The 14436-nt window shown below is 41.1% G+C and overlaps 1 protein-coding gene across 1 annotated transcript in view; it reads left to right on the forward strand.

The window, feature by feature from the left end:
- The window catches only part of Cdc123 (cell division cycle 123), a 37101-nt gene that overhangs the window by 8571 nt on the left and 14094 nt on the right, over nt 1-14436 (forward strand). The window contains exons 5-7 of the mRNA XM_069990359.1: nt 2394-2489; nt 3175-3281; nt 11931-11979. Coding sequence (XP_069846460.1) covers nt 2394-2489; nt 3175-3281; nt 11931-11979 — 252 coding nt within the window. The remainder of the gene's footprint in view (nt 1-2393; nt 2490-3174; nt 3282-11930; nt 11980-14436) is intronic.

Consider the following 14436-nt stretch of genomic DNA (forward strand, 5'->3'; position numbering starts at 1 on the left):
CCAGAGTTCAAGTCCCACAACCAACAAAAAAAGAAGACGGTTGGGTGGGGAGGGAGGGGGGAGGCTGGGAAGGGAGGTGAAGGGTAAACAAAGGAGGAGGCTGCAATGCTTGGTAAGAAATGTATGCATTATCCTGCCCATGTAATTGTAACCCCTCTGTACAGTATGTTCACAAATAAAATAAAATAAAATAAAAAGAAAGAAAGAAAGAAAGAGAGAGAGAGAGAGAAAGAGAGAAAAAAGAGAGAGAGGGATTGAGGGAGAGGGGAAGCGTGAAAGGAGGGAAGGAAGGAAGGAAGGCAGGCAGGCAGGCAGGAAAGAAGGAAGGAAGGAAGGAAGGAAGGAAGGAAGGAAGGAAAAGAAGGAAGGAAGGCAGGCAGGCAGGCAAGGCAAGGCAGAAAAGAAGAAGAGAGGGAAGAAAGGAAAGGAAAGACAGAAAGGAAGAAGAGCAGGAAGAAAGGAAGATAGAGGGAAGGAGGAGAATGAAAGAAGGAGGGAAGGAGAGAAGTAAGAAGCATGTAAATTAAGACTTCTTATATTGACACAATTTGATTGTTGTTTGAAAATTTGGCTATGAAAGATTGTGAACTAATAAATGTTGTTTGCTTCAAGATTAAAAAAAGAAAAAAAAAAAAGACGATGGACCAAAAAAAAAAAAAAAGCATATTCATTTCATTTGAGTCCAGCCTTCATGACTTAATTGCTTCCCAGAGGACCCATCTCTTAATTTTGCCACCTGGGGCTTAGAATTCACCATGAATTTTGGAGGGGCACAGATATTCCAATCAGAGCAGAGTACATGTGCACACATGTGTATGTTTTCCACATTCTGTGCACCAAGGTGTGGAAAGAGTGACATAGGTCTTGCACAGTGAGCATGGGTTGAGCCCTGGTTTTGACATAGGAATACCATTTTCTGCCAAACTAAAGCTTCTTGGAGGGATTCAAGACTGAGGTTGGGGCAGTAAAAGTTCAACCCCTGTATACCCGCCTCAAAATTGAAGAAATCAAAGGAACATAGATGCAATGACATTCTTTTAAGTAATTAGTAGATACTGCTTTTAACCACTCTGGATGACAGACTTTTTCCTTGTCGCATAATTGGCCTCAAGCTCTCTCATCTTTGCTCATTAGCCTCCTGCTTAAACTGTTTCCAGGGCTGGGGTCAGCTTAGTGGTAAAGTACTTGCTTACTGAGCACGTATGAGGCCCGGGAACCGATCCCAGCACCACTAAACAAATAAAAACCTGACAACAAAAAACTATCTCTAGTTTGGAGATAGATTATCATCTTTTAAATTTATGTCTACGATTCATTGCTAGACTTTTGTCAGAATTTTTTCTCCTCGAAACTGGCCTAAGTGGAATTATTTTTGGAGTGTGGTTAATTCCAAGCCTACTCTAGCTCCAGCAACTCCCTCCACCTCCCCCCATACCTTTTGAAGTTATGATAGCACTTCCTCCCTCCACCCTGAACTTAAGGGGATATTGCAGCACAGTGTCTGTGGAGCACTATGGTGATTTCTTTGTGCTCTGTCTCTCCTGAGCATTGGCTTCCCCTCTTCCTTTTTCTTCTCTGCTGTCCCCCTCAACTGCAAGCAGTGCATTCTGGTAATCATGCTTAAGTTTCTTTTTATCTACAGTATTTCTAGTACTTCATGGTTGAAATAAATACTTAGAAGGTTTCAGTCACTTGTATACATTTAATATTTTTTTTTTTACATCTACCAGAAAGAAAGGATATTTTATCTTGACCAGTGCCCTATTTTGGAGTTTTGTTTATTGTCAAATTTGTCTGGAAGTTTTTAAACACAAACTTATTACAGTTTATTTTCATTCTAATGAAACATTTTGAGGACCTGTCACAACTCTCTTCCTACAAATGCAAAAGCTGTGGTGTCATAATTCGAGCTGCTCAGGAGGCAGAGGGAGGAAGATTGTAGTCACTAGCTGTTCATGCCAAAGCGCAAAAGTCTATCTGAAAAAGTAAAAGCTAAGGACCGGGATGTGACTCAAGGCTCTGAGATGAGTCCCCTGTGTAGGGAAGGTGGAAGAAAGCATGGTGTTGTTCCTGAGACCTGCAATACATGCACAATTGTTACTCCCTGTCTCCTTCCACTCCATGAACACCGGATTTATGTCATTGTACAGAAAGAACCATTCATTCTATCCTCACATCCCAGCTGTGTGGTGACATTTGCCTGACTACATTTGTGGGGCTTCAATTGTTTTGTAGAGTGTCATTTTATGTTCCCTTTCTGCTACACATTATTTTATTACTGACTCTTGAGTGCAGACATTTAAATAGTACTTAATGTTCTGAGGTGTGCATTCTGTTTTTCATGTTTACTGTGATGGTGTTGACTTGTTCCATGATTTCTTCTTTCCCTGCAGGCCCCCGAATTTCCTGAGTTCACCACGAAAGTCCAGGAAGCCATCAACTTGTTGGGAGGCAGTGTCTTTCCTAAGCTCAACTGGAGTGCCCCAAGGGTAGGCTCACCTGCATATTTCCTGTTGCCTTTCCTTTAGACTTTGTGGGTGTGTGAAATAGTATTTGTTCTGCCATAAGACAGTCTCCACCTCTTGTGTTGCTGACTGTGACAGGATTCTGAAGTTCATTCCATGTGTTATTTATTAATTTCTTGGAGCATTATGGCTGCTATTCTTTCTTGTTTTGCTCCTACGTCCAATAACTTCACTGTTTTAAGTTATGATGATTAAAGTATCTCACGATTTCCCTCCCAGATTTGCTAGACATGGGTCTTAACCCCCCCTGACTACCCAAATTAAGGAGTTTGGCTACCCTTCTCCCCAAACAGGACAGAGACAATGACTGCTTTTGTTCTTGGAGAGTCTTGGGAGGCTGCTCTACCGCCATCATCTTTTAGCTTCAGGGAATTTGATATCTCATTCTCCCCTTCTTCCCTCATCAGTCAGAGAAACATTGGAAGGCGACTGGGTCCTGGTTGAGGCAGGAGGACCACAATGCGCCTCAGTGTGTGACTGAGTGTCAGCATGTGGTGGTCATCAGCCGGGCAGTGGTCATGCTTCTCCTGTGGACAAGGATCATTTGACAGTAGTATTTCTCTTCTAGTCCTTGAAGTGGTAACATTTTGAGTCATTCATAACAGGGGACATGTGCCACTCAGTAGCTATCTTACACTTTCTTGTTTAGGATGCCTACTGGATAGCAATGAACAGCTCCCTGAAGTGCAGAACCCTCAGTGACATCTTTCTACTTTTCAAGAGCTCTGATTTCATCACTCGAGACTTTACGCAACCGTACGTATGTCTTTTTCCTTGTTGCCAGAAATTCCAGGCTGTTGTACATTTTTTCTCATGGTAAAACTCTATTAGTTCTGGTGGTATTATAAACAAGAGTCCCATACTGTAAAATGATTTCTTGTTTCCCAAACAACCTAGTAAAGCTTACAATAAAATCTGTACAATGGTTATCTCCCAAATATCAAGGACTTTTTATATATTTGCACATTAAATATTTTAGCATGTTTTTCTTATAAAACCAACACGTTTATCATAGAGAAACCACATGGGGAACAACTGCTAAACAAGAATGGTAAGCCAGCCAGGTGTTTGGTGCTCATGCCTGAAATCCTGGCTACTCAGGAGGGTGAGATCTGAGGATCATGGTTCAAAGCCAGTCTGGTCAAAAAAGTCCATGAGACTCTTATCTCCTGTTAACCACTAAAAAAGCTGAAAGTGGGAGCTGTGGCTCAACTGGTAGAACACTAACCTTAAGTTATGTACAGAGCCCAAGCCCAGTGTTCAAGCCCCAGGATCCACAAATAAATTCTTAAAAAAAGGTATGGTAGCTCACACCTATAATCCTAGCTACTCAGGAGATTGAGATCTGAAGATTACAGTTTAAAGCCAGCACAGGCAGTTAAAGTCTGTGATGTTCCTACTATAATTAACTACCAAAAAGGCCAGAAGTGGAGTTGTGGCTCAAGTGGTGTAGCTCTTAGCCTTGAACACAAAGGCTTCAGAGAAAGCACCTAAGTCTGGAGTTCAAGCCCCAGGACAGGCACCAAAGAAGAAGAAGGAGGAGGAGGAGGAGGAGGACTTGGAGGAGGAGGGGGGGGAAGAAAAAGAAGAAGAAAAGAAGAAGAGAAGAAGAAGAAGAAGAGAAGAAGAAGAAGAAGAAGAAGAAGAAGAAGAAGAAGAAGAAGAAGAAGAAGAAGAAGAAGAAGAAGAAGAAGAAGAAGAAAGAAGAAAGAAAGAAGGAAGAAGGAAGAAGGAAGAAGGAGAAGAAGGAAGAAGAGAACGGATAGGCACCCATGAGCTCAAATAGCTATACATCCTTGAAGAACTCTGCCAGTGCTGAGGTATAATACAAACATACTTGCTTTCAGTTACATGCAGACCTTCTGTAAAATGAGAACTGATTAGTATATAGAGACATCTTTGCGCATCCTTGACTTCCTGAACAGCAAGAAGAGTTAGAATACCAAAACTTTGATGCTTAAGCTTTCCCTGGTTTGGAACATTTCTTTTTTTTTCCACATATGATTTGAATTTTTTTCCTCTACAATAAGGATTTTGTTTGTGTGAGGCACAATGTTGTAACCTTCCAAAATTGTTTTGTTTATTTGTTTTGTGGAAGAGATAAGTCTCAGTATGTCACCCAGGCCTGACCCAAACTCCTGGGTCCAGGCAATCTTCCTATGTCAACCTTCTGAGTAGCCGGGACTATAGGCACATGCCACCGGGCCCAGTCACCTTACACCTTTTCTCATTTCCTTTTTCTTTCTCATATTTTTTTCTCTCTCTCCTTTTCTATCTCTCTCTCTGCCTATGTCTGTCTCTTAACTTTCCAATGTTTTTTTTTTTTAAGCTTGAACTCACTCAGGGCCTAGGCACTTCCTTGAGCTTTTATGCTCAAGGCTTTTGTTCTACCACAGTTCTACTTCTGGCTTTTCGGTGGCTAATTGGAGATCGGAGTTTCATAAGCTTTCATATCTGGGAAACCATAATCATCAGATCTCAGTTTCCTAAGTAACCAGGATTACAGGTATGAGCCACCAGCACCTGGCTAACTTTCCACCTTTTCTTAAAAGGTTCACTAGTTCACAAGTCAATTAGTATAGATTTTCCCCTAGTAAATATGTAATAATATCTAGGGCAGTTGGTCATTTTAGAACTTGAATAACTTCATTTCTGTTACTTGTAAAGCTTTAGCGATGGAGTTTTCCCATTTCTTTTGAAATGATGGAAATATGATCTCAATCAGTGGATGTGGATAGTCCCTGAGTTGTCAGAGTAAATTCACAGATTAGCCTCTGGGTGTACTAATGCGGTGATTCTCTTCCCTGCCCCTACCTTAGTGGCCCGAATTACAGACAGGCTTACTGCACAAGCGAATAATACTGCAAGTCACATACTCAGTGCTAGGATCCACCCCCTTGTTCCAGCAGACAGGACTCAGCAGATAGGATTCAGCCTCAGCCTGTATGCTTTCTGCTAAGCTAGCCTCTGGTTTCTACCTCCATCCAGCCTTGTCTTGCAATTTATACCTCTTAATCATAGCATCTGCAAGGATTCTTTCTCATCCATTTTTTCCTGTTTCCTTATTTCAGAGGACACATCCTCCTTGTCTACACCCCTGGTTCTCTGATTGTCTGAGCTCCCCAGCCCCATAGTCCCAAACACGTATCCTCACCACGAACTGTGCCCAGGCTGTAAGGATTTGGACCAGTGGGGTGGAAACCATGTGTTGGCCAATTAGGAAGTACACAGAGAGTAAGCCTGTTCTTTTTGTTTGTTTGTTTTTTTTGTTTTTGTTTTTGGTTTTTTTTTTTGGGGGGGGGGGGGTCCGGTCATGGGGCCTGAACTCTGGGCCTGGGCGCTGTCCCTCAGCTCTTCAGCTCAAGGCTAGCGCTCTACCACTTGAGCCACAGAGCCGCTTCCGGCTTTTTTCTTTTTTTGCTTATGTGGTGCTGAGGAATCGAACCCAGGGCCTCAGGCATGCAAGGCAAGCGCTCTACCACTGAGCCATCTTCCCAGCCCAGCTACAGTTATTTAAGTCAGGTAAGGAGTGCATTTCTTTTTGGAAAATGGCACCCCCTTCCCTTGCTCTCTCCCAGTTTTTCCCTCCTGGTCCTACCACAAGTTGTATAGTTTGTTTTCAGCATAATGTCCAGTGAGCACTCCTGCTGCATTTGTTCACTCTTTAAGACATTTGCCCATCTATAGTAAGAGCATTTGGCTGGTGGGAAATTCAACCTGGTAAAAGTTGAGGGAATGACTTAGGAAGGAGCTTGGATAGAAATACAAGAAAAAAGTAACCTTTTTATATGTCATTAGTTCCATTTTTACATGTATTTCTTTCCGTTTTCAGCTAGAATCTTTTTTATTTTTTATTTTTTTCTTACTTAGTGCTAGGGATTTGAACTGAAGGCCTTGCAAGGCTGGCACATTACCACTGAGCCATACCTCCAGCCTCATTTTGCAGTGATTATTTTTTTAAGATAAGGTGTCGCAGTCTGCTCACTTTAGGCTTGCCATCCTTGCTGAGATCACACGCATGCACCACCACATCCAGCTTTTCTCCATGGGATGGAGTCTTTCATACTCCTTTGTCCAGGCTGGCCTGGCACTGTGATCCTCCCAATCTCAGTCTCCTTCACAGCTTGGGATAACAGGTACACACCACTCCACTGCACCAGCTTGAATTGAAAAGGAGTCTCAAGAGGCTTTCTGCTCTTGGCCTTGACCCACAATCCTACCACTTTCAGCCTCCCAAGTGGCTAGGAATACAGGTGTGAGCCACAGCAGCTCTTTTCATTTTTAAAAATGTGGACCTAGAATGTCATTCTCCATATTTCATAGCATGTTAAAAACAGGTAGGCATAAAAAATTTCATAAATATATTTTGTCTTCTTCAAAATTAAATTGTCACTGTTTTATCTGAGAATTCGTCACATTGTAGATTATGTAACATTTAATATTTAACAACATATTATTTCAAGGGATTTATGGCTTATAGAGGAACTATAATTTTGTTTAGAATTCAGTATAGAGGCTTCTTTTTGACCTAGAATATAAATTTGTGACTTTGGTTTAAAAGTACTTTGTTGATACCATCTTGAAAATTTCACTTGACAAAAATCTTCTAAACTATTGTGGACCCAGGATAAAATTTTAGAAGTGAGATTTTTTTTTAAACTCACTTTCTCAGAGTGTAGGTGAAATGAATGTAAAAGAAATCTAAATTATTGTTTGCTGTAACTCAGCTAAGCCACTCAAATGTTGACGTTTGTGTTTGGATTTTGCAAGATGGCTCAGCACTGTCTTCTCCCTTCAGAAGGGGTATTGACCATCTGGGTAATCATCTTAATCAGGAAAAGCCTTGCACAGTAATCTCCTAGACCACATATGTTCTTCTAAAACCTGTGAGCATTAAAGATTATCTGACAGAATGGCAAACTGCAAGTGTACTAATATATTTTCTCATTTTTAATTGGCAAGGTAAGGATTACCCAAGGACTGAGATCAATATTTATAAATATGAATTAAAAAAATAGAGAATGAAGACCTGTGTCTTAGAATTGCTTCTTTAGGTCTTACTGTGGCGTTTTTTGTTTTGCTTTGTTTTGTTTTTTAAAGCAAGTGAATATAGAACCTTAACTTGTATCACTTTTTTTTTAGAATAATACGTTCATAAAATTATCTTTATTATCAAGTTTATAAAATTATTATCAAGTTCATAAAATATCAAGTTCATATTATAAAATTATTATCAAGTTCATAAAATTATCTTTATTATCAAGTTTATAATTTAGCACCCACTTAAAATCACATTTCAAAAATTAAAATGGTAGTAGTTCTATTACTAAATTGACCATCAAGATAAGATCAGATTATTTTGTTTGTTCTAATTCCTTAGTCATTCTTCCTGTTTCTCTTCTGTACTTTTGACATATTTAAATTGAGAAAATATAGGCAGGGGCTGGGAAGGTGGCTCAGTGGTAGAGCGCTTGCTTGCCTTGCATGCATGAGGCCCTGGGTTCGATTCCTCAGCACCACATAAGCAAAAAGAAAAAAGCTGGAAGTGGCGCTGGCGCTAGCCTTGAGCTGAAGAGCTGAGGGATAGCTCCCAGGCCCAGAGTTCAGGCCCCACGACCAGAACACCCCCCCCCCCCCCAGTTCAGTTTTATCATAGTAATAAATTACCGGGTGATTAGAAGCTAAAATCTTAAGTTTTAAAGTAAATTTGAGCTGGGCACTGGCGTCTCATGCCTGTAATCCTAGCTACTCAAGAGGCTGAGACTGAGATCTGAAGATTGCATTTCAAAGCAGGAAAGTCCGGAGGACTCTAATCTCCAATTACTTACCAGAAAAGCAGAAGTGATGCTGTGGCTTAAAGTGGTAGAGTGCTAGCCTTGAGCAAAAGAGCTCAGGGACAATGCACAGGCCCCAAGTTCAAGCCCTATGAATGACCCTCCCCCCAAAAAAAAATTAAATTTGAATTGGCCATGGTCCTGGGAACATAGCTCAAGAGTAGAGTTCTTGCTTTGTTTGCATAAGGCCCTGGGTTTGATCCTACTTCCTACCTTACAAAAAGTGTGTCATAAACAGTTTTTTTCTGTTAAGAATAATTCTGTTACCCCACAATATTTTGTCCCTCATAATATTGTATGGACTTTTTTTTCCAGTTGGTCATGGGGCTAGAATGCTATTCCTGAGCTTTTGTGCTCAAGGCTAGCACTCTACCACTTTACAGCTCTGCTTCCACTTTTCTGGTGGTTGATTGGAGATAAGAGTCTCCTGGACTTCCCTGTCTAGGTTGGCCTTGAACCATGATCCTCAGATCTCAGCTTCCTGAGTAGCTAGGATTATAAGCATGAGTCACTAGTGACTAGCATGGATTTTATTTTTGCCAGTTCTGGGGCTTGAACTCAGGGCGTGGCACTGTCCCTGAACTTTTTGCTCAAGGCTAGCACTCTACCACTTGAGCCACAGCACCACTTCTGGCTTTTTCTGTGTATGTGGTGTTGTGGAATCGAACCCAGGGCTTCAAGCAGGCTAGGCAAGCACTCTACTGCTTAAGCTACATGCCCAGCCCAGATATTTTTTTTTTATTGTAGTACAGTTTTCCTTTAAAAATTTTAAAAGGACTTGGGAAATATGTTTCAAGGATTAGTCTTTGTAAAAAAATACTCAAAGTCATTAGCATTTTTTACTAATTAAAAAATGTAGGCTGTTAAACTAGGGGATCAATTGGGGTGTAAGTCTAGGGAATCTGTTGAAATAAAACACACACAGAACTGTGAAAAGAAGGGAGAGTGAGAAGACCCCTGCAGAGGCCCAGAGCTGCCCACACACCTCCTGCCACTTTCCCAGCTTTAGAACTAGGGCTTCCAGAATAGTCTCCCCTTCCAAAATAAATATGTCTGGGCACTCTGAACTGGACTCTGTCTGCTCTGTTTTGAAACATCGATCCAGGTCACTCTGGCCCTGTTCTTGTTTTGAAACGTGTGTTCTAGAGGCCGTGGCATACTCTGAGAGTCGGTGTGAATGCAAAGGCAGAGGAGAAGGAAAAGCCTGACTAGCTGTCTGTGAGTTTGGTTGCAGAAGTAATTTAAGAATCACTCAGTCTTACCTAGCATTTACTGTGGAAGCAGCCAAGATCCTCCAGAAAAGTTAGTTTACTTTCCCAAGAGTGTGTTGTTAAATGTGTTCTTGGGGATGGACCCCCTCCCCCAACTTGAAATACATTCAAATAATAACAGTATATGTACTTAAACAGAAGATACTTTCGTTTAATAGTTTTATTCTACCTGTACTTTGACTATGACCTGTCACATTTGTGTTGTGTTCGTTTTCAAAACTTTCTAGATTTGGGAGCATATTAGATTTTTAGATTCTCAGATGAGGGATTCTCAACTTTTGATTCGTTTTAACCTCTCGTCCATAGTTCACATTCCTCAAGCATTTTCCTTCTCTCCTTTATGTACATCATCTAATGCAGAGTGCCATATTATCTTTATAGAGGCCTATCTCCAAACAGAAGTGGTCATGAAGAGCTCTAGAGAAATCATTAATGCTTTCTTCTGATCCTGGCATGATCAGAGGAGGAAGAATGGATTTTCTAAAGATAAATATGATCATTTTTGTTAACTTGACAGTTTATGACCTCAATCTTATGAGATTAATTTTTATTTTGAAAATCTTAAATAAGAGCTAGTTTTCTAGTTTTAAATCATACCTTCTCTGAGTAGCACCCCTTTAAATTAGTTTGATTTGAAGCAAGAGATTGGCCTTTTTATCCCCCTTTCATTTTAGTCAACTTATATTGATTTCTAATTTTTTTTTTTTTTTTTTTTGGTTTGTTCTAGGCTAGCCTGGAAGGCGCTGTGCAGCTCAGTCTGCCTTGAACTTTCCATCCTCCGGCCTCAGTTTTCTGAGTGATCCCCTCATTGTTCATTGAGACTCTCTCAGCAAGCCTTGTCAGTAGCATCTCAGTGTCATGTTGGCAATTTTCCCCCAGATTATTAAGTCATAGGGACATTATGCATAAATGTAAAGATCTCCCTGGTGTAACCAGGGATCTTTGCCCCTTTGTTCCTAGGGGCAAAGAAGACCCTTCCTGATCTGGACACTCCTTGTTCTAAGCTTCCACCCCATATTTGTAGATCCCCCTTGCGCTAGACACCCTGTGAGTACTGAGCTCATGCAGTACTTTGAGTGCTGTGGGACATTTCTTGCTCCCTTCCCTGACTTAACCCATTTCCCTTTTTCACTACTGCCTCCCCTCTCCCATGACACTCAGCCAATCAGTTCTTCCTTAGAGTGTTTCATTTTATTTTGCCAGTGTTTTGAGTACATGTGTACTTGTTAGCTCTCTGCATCAGAGTAACCTTTCAAAGGACAAAGACATCAAAGTCATGTTAGCATTCTGGATACTTCACCCAGTTAAGGAAACTCAGTGGAGGACTGGACGGTTCTATCATACTACTTTGTTGTTGTTGCTGGTTCTGGGCCTGGGCACTGTCCCTGATCTCTTTAGCTCAAGGCTAGCGCTCTACCACTTGAGCCAAAGCGCCACTTCTAGTTTTCTAGTGGTTTATTGGAGATAAGAGTCTCATGGACTTTCTTGCCTGGGCTGGCTCTGAATCGTGATCCTCAGATCTCAGCCTCCTAAGTAGCTAGGATTACAAGCGTGAGCCACTGGCGTCCAGGTGCCCAGCTGTCATACATTTTTTTTATTTTTGTCGGTCATGGTTCTTGAACTCTGGGCTTAGGCGCTGTCCCTCAGCCCTTTAGCTCAAGGCAAGTGCTCTACCACTTGAGTCTCAGCGCCACTTCTGGTTTTCTGGTGGTTTATTGGAGATAAGAGTCTCACGGACTTTCCTGCCCAGGCTGGCTTTGAACTGCTATTCTCAGCTCTCAGCCTCCTGAGTAGCTAGGATTACAGACGTGAGCCACCAGCACCTGGCTGTCATACGTTTTTATATGGCATGTGGAAAAGAACGAAATGGACTGTGTCCTTAGATGGCAGAGTCACTGCTGGCTGGCTCAGCTGTAAGAATGCCATGAGACTCACACTCAGTGCAACCAGCCTTTATGGGCGATTTGGAGGTTAGGAGCTGCTCTTTTCCTCTTGGCTTGGTGCTAAATTTGGACTGGTTTTGGCTCTTAGTTTCTTTGTCTTTTGACAGAAAAATGGAGACCATGCTGGTAACTGATTATATAAGCATTCATTATGTTATATTTGAGGCTTAAATAAGATAACATCTTAGGGTACGTAGGCATCAAATAATGCTTAGCAAGTATTCATTGAACTTGAATCAGTCTCCTGTTTCTGAATACTTTTAATAAAACTTGACTCTTGGGTTAAATGTAAGTAATATAAATGCCTAAATGGATTACTGAAAGAACAACCCAAGTTTCCCTTTTTTCTTTCCAAAGATTTATTCACTGTACTGATGATTCTCCAGATCCTTGTATGGAATATGAGGTAAGCAACATTTTCCTCTTACCTGACATTGATCATCCTAGTTGAAGAAAACATTTGCTACTTTTTTTTTTTTTCCTCCAGTGCTTGAGCTTGAAATCAGGGCTCTGTGCATGCTAGGCAGGTGCTCTGTCAATGTGCTACCTTTCTAGCCCCTGGTGTTTTGAGATAAGGACTTCCTGTGTAGTGTAGTCTGACCTCAAACTCGTGATCCTCCTGCTTCAGTGTTGGAATTATAGGTGTTCACCACCATACCCAGCTAAAAATTGCTATATACTCCTAAGAAAAAGAAGTGGTGGTTTTTGTATTCATTTCTCTGGGAACCTCTGAATTTTTAATTTAAGAAATTTATTATAGGTAGGGAGAGGAGTAAATGAGAAAAAATACTGGAGAGGGTAGGGCAAATTATGTGTGGAAGTTTCACGATGCAACCCCCTGGGCTCACACCAGCTACTCAGAAGGTTGAGATCTAAAGGATTGCAGTTCGAAGCCAGCCAGGGCTAGAAAAGTCCGTGAGATTCTTATAACTCCAATAAACTACTCAGAAAAAGCTGGAAGTGGCACTGTGGCTCAAGTGGTAGAGCGCTAGTCTTGAGCACAAAGAGGCTCAGGAACAGCACCCAGGCCCTGAGTTCAAGTCCCAAACCAGCAAAAAAAAAAGAGAAAAAGAAAAAAAAGGTCAGGATGCAATCCCTTATTGTATGCAATTTATATTTATATGCAATTTATATATGCTATGCAATACATACTAAGTGATCCCCAGCACAACCAAAGCAACAACAAAAAAGTTACTTTAGCTCCAAGGCTGAGGAAGGAGGATCTTAAGTTGTAGGCCAGTCTGAACTACATAGTGAGTTGTGGGTTACCTGGAAAGATCTTGTCTCAGAACACAACGTAATAAAACAAAGGGGAAAAGAGAGTGTGGTAGAGGAGGGTGAGATTGATTGGAATATATTATAAACATATGGAAATGTAACAGCTCCCTCTGTAAAACTAAAGTAAGCTAGTGAAAAGTTAAGACCAACCAAAAGCTAGTACTTGGGTGTGGGTACATGTGTGTAAACAGCTATAGTAATTTTGATTTACCAACAAATAAGCAAGCAGTTGCAACACATGGACAGTAGCACAGCACTCTAGGGTCTGCTTACTCCCTCTGTCCCTCTTCAGGCAAGCAGCACTCCTGTCTAACTTCCTGTCTGCCTTTCCAGAAGTGAACTTAGAAGTTGACATCCAAAGGATAGATTTTTAAAAATATACACAGACACCCGTAGGATTCTGCTTGCAACTTTTTCCATTTATTTACCTGAAGAATATCACTTTCCAGCTCTTTAAGTCAGATTTTAAATCCTGTGGACTACCACGATGATGATGTGGAAGAGCAAAGAGCAAATAAAGAGCAAGTCACTGGTGATCAGATCTGTTGGTTGTTTTTTTTTGTTTGTTTGTTTGTTTTCTTTTTGCTCCAGTACTGAGGCTTGAACTCAGCATCTAGACTCTGTCCCTAGGTTTTTTTTGCTCAAGGCCAACACTCTACCACTTAAGCCACAGCTCTAGAAAATAAACCCTAAGATATGTATTCAAATGTTTTTTTTCTTTCATGTGATTGTTTCTAACACATTTATAAGATTATTTCTTTGTTGCTTTGTATGTCCCTCTCCCACGGTATAACCCCTGCTTTCACTGTATTTGATGTTGTTATAATTTGTGGAGGGGAAGGGAAAAAACAAATCATTTAAATAGGGATACAGGTGGACCCATTGCAACAATGAGAGGTAGAAATTATTATGTTGAAAACGAACTTTACAACTTTGGTAGGGTGGGGGAGGAGGGTTGGAGTGGGGGGGGAGGTGGGGGAAGGATGGGATGGGAAGGGGAAACAAAGGAGGAGGCTACAATGCTTGATAAGAAATGTACTCATTATCTTGCCCATGTAATTGTAACCCCTCTGTACAGTATTTTCACAATTAAAAAAAAAAGAGTCTGATGGACTTTCCTGTCTAGGCTGGTTTTGAATCTTTAGATCTTAGCCTCCTGAGTAGCTAGGATTACAGGCTTGAGTCACCAGTGCCCAATTGGTGATCATATTTTGATATCTCAACAAGATAGTGCTTTGGGGAGAGGCAAAATTAGAAACTTCCTTTTGTGTCATCAGCACAAAGTAGGAAGGCAGAGCAGGTGCTTCCTGGATAGATCAGGAAAACAGATTTGTCAGTGAAACAACAGATACAATGCATTATGTACTTATAAACAATGTTATCAAAGACTGTGTAGCTGTAGCTCACGCCTGCAATCCTAGCTACTCGGGAGGCTGAGAACTGAGGATTGCAGTTCAAAGCCAGGGTAGGACAGCCTGTGAGACTCTTATCTCCATTTAATCACAGAAAAAGCTGAAAGTGGAGCTGTGGCTCAAGTGGTAGAATGCTAGCCTTGAGCTAAAAGGAGCTCAGGGACAAAGTACAT

The sequence above is a fragment of the Dipodomys merriami genome, unplaced genomic scaffold (assembly GCF_024711535.1).
Source record: "Dipodomys merriami isolate MVZ:Mamm:240054 unplaced genomic scaffold, mDipMer1.0.p SCAF_4, whole genome shotgun sequence".
In the NCBI taxonomy this organism is placed as follows: Eukaryota; Metazoa; Chordata; class Mammalia; order Rodentia; family Heteromyidae; genus Dipodomys; species Dipodomys merriami.